The following is an 11,122-nucleotide window of genomic DNA, read 5'->3' as shown; positions in this document are numbered from 1 at the left end:
TTCATAACTTAAGCAAATTACCATAATGATATAAGTGAAGCATGAGAGTTCAACAATTTCTACAAAATAAAACTACCGCCGTGCTCTAAAAAGATATAAGTGAAGCACTAGAGCAAATGACAAACTACTCCGAAAGATATAACTGAAGATCAATGAGTAGTCGAATAATTATGCAACTATGTGAAGACTCTCTAACATTTAAGAATTTCAGATCTTGGGATATTATTCAAATAGCAAACAAAATAAAATAAAATAAAATGACACTCCAAGCAAAACACATATCATGTGGTGAATAAAAATCTAGCTCCAAGTAAAGTTACCGATGAACGAAGATGAAAGAGGGGATGCCATCCGGGGCATCCCCAAGCTTAGGCTCTTGGTTGTCCTTGAATATTACCTTGGGGTGCCTTGGGCATCCCCAAGATTAGACTCTTGCCACTCCTTATTCCATAGTCCATCGAATCTTTACCTAAAACTTGAAAACTTCACAACACAAAACTTAACAGAAAACTCGTAGGCTCCGTTAGTATAAGAAAATAAATCACTACTTAGGTACTGTTGCGAACTCATTCTAAATTCATATTGGTGTAATATCTACTTTATTCCAACTTCTCTATGGTTCATACTCTCCGATACTACTCATCTTCCCCTAATAATAAAGCAAATAGTGCTTCTGGTCGTTCGTCATTAAAACTGCCCCTAAAGTTGTAAATTATTACCCACCAATGCCACCGGTAAGTGAGAAAAACGTTTGGTTTGTTTTATTTTGTTTCGTCTGCGGCGGGCATAGCTCAAAAGTAAGAGATCCCCTCTTATGAAATAACCATGTACACAGCGCACTGGTTGGTGCCTTCACCTACCATGCTAGAAGTTGTGTGTTTGATCCCCACCCTTTCCCTTTTTTCCAAAAGATCAAATACTTTTTGAAATTTTCATATCTTTCAAACCCTAACTCCAAATCTAACATGTCATATATGATAATTCATCAGAAAAATGTGTAGATTCAAATATTCCTTTATCATTAATTTTTATAAATATCATTAAACTTTAGAAATATGTTCAGGGTGCAAACTTAAATAATACATTCTTTATATGATGAGATATTTTAGAAATGCCTATTACATATGCCCTTGTAGATTAGTTGTTTTTTGTGGAGCAATCCGATATGTTTGCAACCAAATTAAGTCTTGAATTGAATTATGGTTGCAAATGCACATATATTTTTATATATGCAAACACATATATGACAAAAATAATGCTCTTATGCACATGCTATCATTGAATACTAAAATGTACTTTGCTATTTTCATTTTAATGCAATATTTTCTGGGCATCACCGAGAAACAACATCAAATGCATAAACATATACCGGCAACTAGATAGATATTTGTGTTGTATAATGAATTCTAAACACCTTGAGTACACTTCAAAAATCATCACACATTTATGTTTTTTCACAACACCACTTAGCATGTTGTTGTTGCGTGGTATCATGAAAGATTTCAAGCGATTTGCTGTATCGTCAAATGTGTGTATGAGGGGTGAATTTTTTTCTCCCGTTGCAACGCACGGGCATGTTTGCTAGTAGATCCGTCAAAATAAGCAAACAACACAATCTCTATTCCTAATGTCTCAGTTGATAGTCTCCACGGTTAATTTTCGTCCCACATCCACTGGTTTTTTTCGTCCTCACTCCCACCTCCCGATGGCCGTCGAACAAAAAAAACAATGATGCCCACTCACGAAGTCAAGGGGCCAAACCTCCAGTCGATCCAGAGAAAATCTACTAAAAAAATCAGCGAAAAAAAATCGGCCACGACCCGCACGCACGCACAGTGCCCTCGAGCGAGAACCTCTCTCACGCACAACTCGATCCCTAGCTCGTCTCCCCTTCTCCGCCGCCGCCGCCCGCCCGCCCGCATCCCACCCCTTTCCTTCGTGTCCTCCCCACCTCCTCCCCTACCACTGCTCCTCCGCTCCGGCCCGGACCATCCTCATGCTTCCGCGGCTGTAGTCGCCTGCTCTCCAGACCTTGGAGCACCGCGGACGTGCTACAACCATGTTGGGACGAGGCGGAGTATGTCGCGGCGGCGGCGACGAGCACCGCGAACGCGCTACCTCCTCCGCTTCGGCCCCTCCACACCATCTGCCGCCTCCGCCGACCTTAGTGGGCATGCCCTGGTCGAGCCCCCCCAAAGTCGGATGACGGCGCTGAGGAGATCGCGTAACCCCAGGGCAGGGCGTAGCGACCGGCGAGGAGCGCCTCAAGGGCGTGGCCCCCGATTCGTGGGTCGACAGCGCGGAGGCAATCGTGTGCGGACAGGATATGGCGGTGTTGCGGCAAGCGAGGAGCGCCACTGCCGTTCGCACAAGATCCGCCGTCTCGTCTCTGCGATTTGACCGCCGTCGGCGGTCTGCGATCCACTGTTCACATCCGAACTCGCCAGAGCCGCGGTGCCCCATGAACCGCCCGCCTCAACCATTTCGTTTCCGTTTGATGGTAGTGACGACGACGGCCAAGGTAGGCCCTTTCCTCCTCCCACTCTTTCTCTATCTCTATCTGTGTGCACCCTTCTCCCTACGACAATATATTTGGGGTCGGAGCTAGGGTAGTAGACGCCAGGGCGTGCATCAGTTGGGCAAGCCAGGGAGCTGCGTGCGTGCATGCTGTGTGTGCGTTCTTGTTGCGTGATGATGCAACACATGTTTTTTCTTTGAATATAGTTCTCTCATTCTTGTAGATGTGGTAGTTCTCTGCATGCAGTGTGGTGGCATGGTAGAGAGGGGAAGCAGATGGAAAACTGGCAGCGGCTCTATCTGCGGGTGGCATGATGGAGAGGCTAGGGAGCAACAAATGTTGTATTGGTCACTTTTTCTGTCATCTCTGTTTGCACTAATATGTAACTTTCGCCTGATCAGGGGATACTGCAAAGAACACGAGCAAAACATTGATAGGAGGTGATGAGGACTATGACCGAAGGCATGTATAATACCTACAATGAACTGTCAAGGCATGTCTAATCTGAACTGAAATATATGTAAGACACAGAAAGCAAGCAAACAGCCGTCAAGGCAACGAGCATGCCATGTGGTGCGTGGAGCTATGCCTTGTGCGTCCTGGACAAAATCGACAGTATGCTAATATCACTACAACCCAAGCCTAATCTGTCTATCTGAATTCAGATATACGAAAGGCACAAGAAGCAAGTAAACAACTGTAAGGCATGTTCGTGGAGGCCATGTGGAGGGATGGCTTGTGCAGCCGGGAGCGAATTGATGGTATGTTCACGTCAGACAGCCTCCTATTTCTATTCAGGTTCATGTTATTCTTTGTTCATCAATTGGGTTGGTGCACTACTTCACATACCAAGATATATTAAAGGTATCTTCTACAGTATGATGTGTACACAACTGTGAGAGACATGCTATGCGAGTCAATTAGGGATGCCGAATTTGCCTATAAGCTTTGTAGTTTAGAACATACATAAATTGTATTTCAAGGGGGATCAACCAGATAAATAAGTAATGATTAAGGAAGTACACGCTATGTGATCAAGTACATAAATGCAGTAATGATATATTGCTAGGATGAACATAGAGGCTTGTACATGAGGCTTTTGTTGGATAACTGTGAATTGACTTTTTCTTAGGATCCAATCTTTGATCAAACTACACCACCATTAAATTTAGGAAGGCTCATGTACTTTAGTATCACTTCTTAAATTAAACTTGACCTTTAGTTTCATAACATAGTAATAGCCTATATTTATATTTCAAGAGAAGAACTTGGTTCAAGTTATGCTGGTTATTTTACTCTGTTTTTGTAGCGCGGGGAAAAGTTTCCTTTACCCAACTGGTGCAGCAAAATCTCTATGATACGACCAGTTTCGTCTATAGTCAGACCAACGACGACGACGTACAAGCTGCCAACCAGAATCAAGCTTCTGCGACTTTGCTAGTCACTGTTGGGGATGTATTTGTACCATCATATTTACGATCGAGCTTTGGCAATGAACTAGTTGCCATTGCATGTATGCATGCGCATACGCCAAGAAAGATTGGTCTTGTTCAGCTAGGAAAAGGAAAAGAAGTACATCTGGAACCTCTACATGCACGTGATTTCCTTGGTAATTTTGGTTGGCATGAAGCCAAAAGATTACGACTTCGGGACTCTAATTTCCATGGAGAATTAATGTATGGATGCAACGTACTAGGACATCAAATGGAAAGTGTTAATGTGCTGGGATTGGTCATGAAAATAAAGAGGAGATATTTGTTTCTTTTACAGCCACGCAAGGAACAAGATCCTTGGCAAAGAATATTTGTACGTATGCACCTTTCCTTAAAAGAAGTTGGATGGGGCCCACCTGCAGAACTTGAAACATTTTAAGATGGCGCACCGGTCCAGATAGATACCTTTTTATCTTAGATATGTTTAAGTCGGTTTAGTACCTGCTGAGATGTAAAAGACAGAAACTATTTAAATTGGTAGATAGACGTGTTGAGTTTGTTCGTCTAGTATATAAGGTGAAGTATGTGCACCATGTAAAAGGCAGGTTATATTTTGATAAAATAGAAACGATGTGTTTTCAAGGGTAGACACCCGTATAAGTTCTAGAGGGATCTTTAGAAAACCTCTGTGTTGCGATTTCTTTGTAGAAATTATTTTTGCGCGTGAGTATCATCGTCGAGATTGATTTTCTCGTGCCGGGCCGCAAGGTTCAAACTCTCTATTTCGTGCATATCGCGTGCGCGGGCGAGAGGCTACTGCTGCTGAAGGTGTAGTGTCGTGAAAGGTCGGGCTGCAATAACGGATCGGATCTCGCCATCGAGGTTCGGTTCACATCACTCTAGCAACCAAACTTGAGACAAAGTATGGCATATGCTCCATCCAAACAATAGAGGATTAGAGGGCATAGCCGCATGGTAACCATACTTGCACTTAAGAGTGCGCTGCTGAAGTACATGCCATGTGGATAGATGCTTCTACAATGACCGGAAGGTGCATCAATGGGGACGCTGCAACCCCCTGATGGACAGCATGCAGGGACGCTGCAACCTGCAGTTCATGTCCTTCTCACCAGGCCCCACTTCCTCACCTTGATCTGAAATCATGTGAACTGAAGGAATGCTTGACTGTTTTATAGTTGGTGATTGAAGGGTGGGGTGGCTTCCATAATTTTCTTGTAGTTATTTGTAGTATGTCTTTAAAATTAGGATTGCCCAGAACTTTAAATTACTATACAACTTGACCTTCTTGGCGTTGCTGCTTATTGATCACATCCATGCTAACTCAGTAACACTCTTCCCCTACCGTGTCTCAAAGCACACATGAGTGTACTGATTAATTATCTTGACAGGTTGTCACTGAGTCGGCCATGATTCCATATTTTAAGTATAGTTGGACAGTTGCAACTATTTTTCTTCATCACATCGGATACTCGGAAATGTTTTTGCTTGAAGAGGTAATGTGCTGGCAAAGGCTCTTTGACTTAATTTAGGCCACATCATTGGGCTTTGTAAGTCACATCCATGCTTAGTTGCTTACTGTTTATTTAGTGCTTAGTTATTTTTCTGTCTTTTTATTTTGATTGTTACTACCATATATTCTCACAAATTTTGCTGAACCAACGTTTTTGACATTTTCAATACCTTTTGATTGGCTATTTCTTTGAAGATTGAACTATGAAAAGGATAAAGGAGAAATATTGTTTAGCATGGTATGATATAATGTACCATTTCAGTCTTGTGTATCCAATCATATAGAGACGAGAAAAAGTGTTCTTTATTTGCTTCTTTATGGGATCCCAGAATTTGGCTATTTTTGTTCTCACTGGTTAGAAAACAGAGGGAGTATATATATAGAAAATTGTGGATACCAGACCTGTTGGGTGATGTGCAGATACTATGAACTCCTACAGGTTCTTCAAATTAACGTGTTGTGTTATTGCATTCTAATTTGTTTGGTACAGACGCTGCAATCAACTGGGAGCTACAAGCTTTCCTTTTTCTTTACCATTACTTTTCCACTACAATTGTTGTTCTTCATTACAGTTGATTTTTTATTTTCCAGATGAAGTATGCCTTTTGTTCAGTCCTATGGAGTTCACAAATTGATCCACAGCTACGCGATTTAGAAACTCAAAGGAGCATCAAGGTCGAAGAATTTCTTGGAGATGGCTATATTCCCTAGATCACTCGATCGATCAAAATTTCCCTTACAAAAATTATCTTATCAGTGCCACTGTGTATTTTGATTAACAAGGTAACAAATAAAGCTAAACTGTTAATAAGATAACAATGTTGAATTTTCTATTGACTTGTTAATTTATGTGAATTTTTTATAGAGCTGGCATTTTTTTGGATATGATTTAACCGTTAATCAGATTTTTGACTTAAACTTTTCAGTATAATTCACTCATTTAGTATTAAGTTATTATCTATGGATCGTGCTTTGGCCAGTATATCAATATTTGCTAAAATATGATGACTGTGTGCCATACAGCTGATTTTTTTGGTGGTTATGAAATGTGCAACGCATGTACCATGAACGGGGCACTTAGTTTGATTTGCTCGGCTATACTGTACCCCCCCCCCCCCCCCCCCCCCCCCCCCCCCCCCAACCCACCCAGATCCATAATATAAGGTGTAATTTGATTGTCTAAATTCATACTTTGTCTAAAGACATCTCTTGAAAAAATTTGTCGATGGTTACAAATCATAATCATATGGAAGCTTGCTTGAACACAAATCTAACTATGTCTATTTTATGTAATATGAACTACTCTCTCTTTCTCTCATATTAATTGATGTATTTAGCACTCAAATACGTCTAGCACATCTATTTGAGCAACAATTGATATGGGATGGAGGGAGTACACATTATTTGACTAATTATATAGCAAAGCATGAATTTTGATACCAAAAATTATTTGACTAATCATCGAGTTTTACACAATCATCGAGGAGAGGCAGCAGGACAACCCGAGCATGACGTTTACGCCTACAATGCCCTCATGGAGGCTTACAGGTAGGTGATCCGTCCATCAACCATGAACGATCTATGTATAATTCAAATGGAATTTGTCCATGTTGCTTTGAGTTTGAATTCCGTCAAAAGTGATTGCAAACATAATTTCTGTTTGCAACCACACAAGGTTTCCACAGGCCGCTATCGAGATCTTTGTCCTAATGCAGCACATGGGTTGCACCGAACTTCGTGCAACATCTTGGTGGATGCTTATGAGAGAGCCTGTTTCCAGGGAGGTACATTATGTATGAATTATTCGAATTCCAGGTGCTCTGATGAGATGCTGAGTCTGACCACCATGGAACTGTGGACGGATGCAGAGGCTGAGGCCGCGTTTGAGCCACTGAAGCAGCTGGGAATGTTGCCGACCGTGAAGTCACACATGCTGCGGCACATACTAGGTCCGGCAATGTGGCGTGGTGGAAGGAGGTGATGGCGCCGCTGCATAAATTCGGCCTCGCCCAGGAGACCTTCACACTCAAAGTCATGCTCAACGCCTACGGCGCTTCGGCTGCCTCGACGAGATCGGCAGCCCTCGCTGCCATGGACCGCCGAGAGACATTGAACTATGAACGTGTAGGGTCAAGTGGGGTACCTGGAGAGCATGAAGACGATGTTTGTGTCGCCGGAAGGGAGGGGGATCACTGTCGACGTGATGACGTGGAGGTCCTGCATGAGCACACACACACACACCAGGACAGAGTACCGGAGGTGCTTGGACATCGACCTCTAGGTGACGTCCACGGTACATGCAAAAACTAAATTATACTTGAAGTTGTAATTGAACCGGATCACCTTTCCATCTTACTTGCACCTTACATGAATTGCATTCTTGCAGTTTATTCGGTGTTTTCCATACAATCTGCTTTGTAGAAGCTACTACATCAATTTAAGGAAGTACATCCAACTTGCCTGACCAAGTTTATTATATCCTGTTCATTGGAAGTCTATGTAGACAGTTAGGACCGATAGAGAGACATACATTTTCTTGAGGTTCTGAATTATATTGTTTGCTTAATGTTTACTGACAAAAAGTAGTGGCAAACCTCTGGTTGAGCAGTAGGATCTTGTTTCTACTTAAAACCCTGAATTACCAGTAATACGGTAGCTTATTGCGATATGATCTACATGATAGAAAACGTTGATTTAATTTTTTGTTATGATTGTTTCAAATATCCGATATTGTTTCCCCACAAAAAATATTGTTCCGGCAGAAATTGATTTTTTTATTTGGATATTTGAGTAGTATTGTCAATAGTAATAACTTGAAATTTGCTTTTATTTTCCTATATCCAAGGTAGTGCTAATATAGTTCGGAGCTCAGACCAACCCAGTAGATATATGGGTACTTAGGTTTCAGATTTCAGAAATTGAAAATTTTATTCTTTTCCTGCCATATGCTATCTTACTTTAAAAGAATGGTAGCTGATGCAGCCTATCTTTTGCTTTTCCTAAATTATTCTGTAAAATTTATATCCACAATCATAAAAAAACTGCTCTGGTCTACAAGATAAATATTTAGGTAGCTGGATTTCAGAAATTAATAATATTGCATTGTCAAGTTCATCAGTTAACATATCGAGACATATATGACCAGGTGCTCTCATAAGAACCCATGGTACACTGCAGAGGCATTCCAGGGGACGAGGAGGATTTTGCGATTTCCATGCTAGGCCTATCCAATCAGCTCGTCACCACGCTCACAACAAGATCATGGGCGATAGGGTGTTCGCCAAAGCTTTGTGCCGCTAGCACCCGTGTACCATGTTTCCTCTGTGGTGGAGCACATGTGTTGTACATTTTTTCTGTCAAAACATATTCGCTTTCGTTGTCATGTTCTTTTATATACACATTTTTCTTGATGTCCATGATTTTTTTGCTGGGATCTATTTGAATTGAAGTACTTCTTTCTAGAGTTCCTTCTACAGAGGTAGCTGGGACACATGGAGTTACTGAAACACGGTCAGAAAACTCGCAATGTTAGCCACATAATACTGAAGGATACTATTGTTACTGCAAGATTATTTTAGATCCTTCTATTTTTGCCAAGTTATAAGCATGTATGAACAACTGACAAACTGCACATCTTGAGTGACTTTCATATCCAGTTGGATGTTTTTGCCTCAGTTTTTACTCCCTAATTTTTTACTCTTTACTTTAGAGGTGGAAATGCATGGGATAGAGAGAAAGGGAGAGGGAAGAGGAGAGGGATTGGGAGGGGGGAGAACATACTCATGAGGATCTTGGTCACATGGTAGACAAGATTAGTGTTGAACGACTAAGTTATGCATATGCGGCCCGTTGCAACGCACAGGGCGTTGAAAACCTTGTGAAGATCTTTGAGGTCTTTTGGACTCAGTTTCTTGTACCCCAAACTCTCGGACCCATTGAACCAGGAGGCTCCTTTGCTGATGAGATGGTTTCACTGATGATGTACCACACTGGATGTGAAAAAATCCAGTGTGGCTGATGCAGGCTATCATTAGCTTTTCCTAATTTTTTTTGAAGTTTTCATCTGCAATCATGAAAAGTTGGCCTTGTTTTCAAGATAAATATGTGGGTAAATCATATTCAGAGATTTAAAAAATTGCATGCTAAGTATATTAGTTTATATATTGATACATATATGATCAGGTGCACTTAGAAGGACCGACAGCATACTGGGAAGGCGTTCCAGATGACGAGGAGGATCTTGTGATTTTCAGGCTCGAAAAAATTGTAGAGGCTTTCAACGGATGCTACATCTTCATATTAGACTTCAAGTAAGTGTATTGTGTACTGGAACTCTGGAAGGAAGCCTTGGTAAATGGTCGGCGTACTTCACTTTGCCCTGATGAAGAATTTGGTGCTAGGAAGGATGATTCAACTCTCTGCATGACATGTAGTGTTTCACTTGCAATGATGGACCAGAAGGAAAACATCTGAAGATGACAACCTATATTGATTTTTCACTTGCAATTATTTATCCGGTCGAACAAGTGTTCTTTTTCTGTAAAGTTACTACATGATTGTAATAAAGCCTCACTACATGATCTATTAAACTCTATCTGTTAGTAAATCATGGTAGTATGGACACATGCAATACTTAATCAGTGTTATATTTTGATAAATATTCTTGTTGCCTGTACATTCTTGGCTCACAGGAACATAACTTTGACCTGGTTTGATTTTTTTAAATTCAATTTAATTCGGTTGTTGTGATTTTTGATTCTGATCCTGTACCACATGCAACATTTGTTTTGTTTGGCAGGTCTATACTCCAGTGGAATCGCTTAGATCATAGGAGGATAAGTAGAAAAAGGACGCCATAACATATTTGGGTTCAGTGGTAAATATTTATGTTCAAATTTTATCCAATTGTGATAATAGTTTTAATCTTAGCATTGGGGGCAAAAATTCCAACTTCTGTTAGGGATTTCCAAACACTAATTTTGTGTATTCTGCCCCGCAAAAAGATAATTGATGTTTTTTCTTTAGCCTTCAATGGGGGGGGGGGGGGGGATATAGTTCTTTTATTTTCAAAAAATTTAGAATACAAATTCACAATTTATATTCGCACAAATTCTATGTGCATTGGTTGTGACATGTACTAATAATTTGTGCTAGAATCTAGGTTTCTTAGGGAAGCGCTTCATTTTACCGTATTAGAGTCAATGCAAGTATATTTTCATTGGGGATGGCTTAACGCCATTACTGAAGTACCATTTTGTTGAAGTAAATTGTAGAGTATATCACGGTGAAGGGGTTTTGGGATCCCAATATTAAATCTGTTTGTATGTACGTGCCACTTTTATGCATACAACAAGCGATATATATAGTTTTACTATTAATTTTATATAATTTAAATTTATTTCATTTATTTCCATTTTTTTCCTCTGATGCAATTTTACAACGATCTCTAAGGAGCAGTTAAATTAGCCTAACAAATAATGTATGAATACAATTGAGCACTTGTTTCGTAATTTTACTTTGTTGCAACTTCAACATTTTTATTTTATTTTAAAATTGGTCCCCAAGTAGACCACTAGATAATTTATCTGACTAGATCATTTTTTATTTTAGGGAACATAATTAGTAAGATGATTTGATACC

The 11,122-nt window shown here is 40.5% G+C and overlaps 1 protein-coding gene and 1 long non-coding RNA gene across 2 annotated transcripts; both read left to right on the top strand.

Moving 5' to 3' along the window:
• Positions 1 to 1,798: 1,798 nt before the first annotated feature.
• On the top strand, positions 1,799 to 4,285 carry LOC125512488. Its single transcript, XR_007285398.1, has 4 exons — positions 1,799 to 2,521; positions 2,742 to 3,091; positions 3,184 to 3,279; positions 3,828 to 4,285. It is a non-coding gene; the product is annotated as an uncharacterized LOC125512488 (long non-coding RNA).
• Positions 4,286 to 7,273: 2,988 nt separating this feature from the next.
• On the top strand, positions 7,274 to 8,953 carry LOC125512487. Its single transcript, XM_048677584.1, has 2 exons — positions 7,274 to 7,775; positions 8,628 to 8,953. The coding sequence occupies exons 1-2, from the start codon at positions 7,463 to 7,465 to the stop codon at positions 8,780 to 8,782; spliced, it is 468 nt and encodes a 155-aa protein (XP_048533541.1). The 5' UTR covers positions 7,274 to 7,462; the 3' UTR covers positions 8,783 to 8,953.
• Positions 8,954 to 11,122: the final 2,169 nt, after the last annotated feature.

Source organism: Triticum urartu, chromosome 6 (genome assembly GCF_003073215.2).
Source record: "Triticum urartu cultivar G1812 chromosome 6, Tu2.1, whole genome shotgun sequence".
NCBI lineage: Eukaryota > Viridiplantae > Streptophyta > Magnoliopsida > Poales > Poaceae > Triticum > Triticum urartu.
This window is presented reverse-complemented; position numbering and strand designations above follow the sequence as displayed.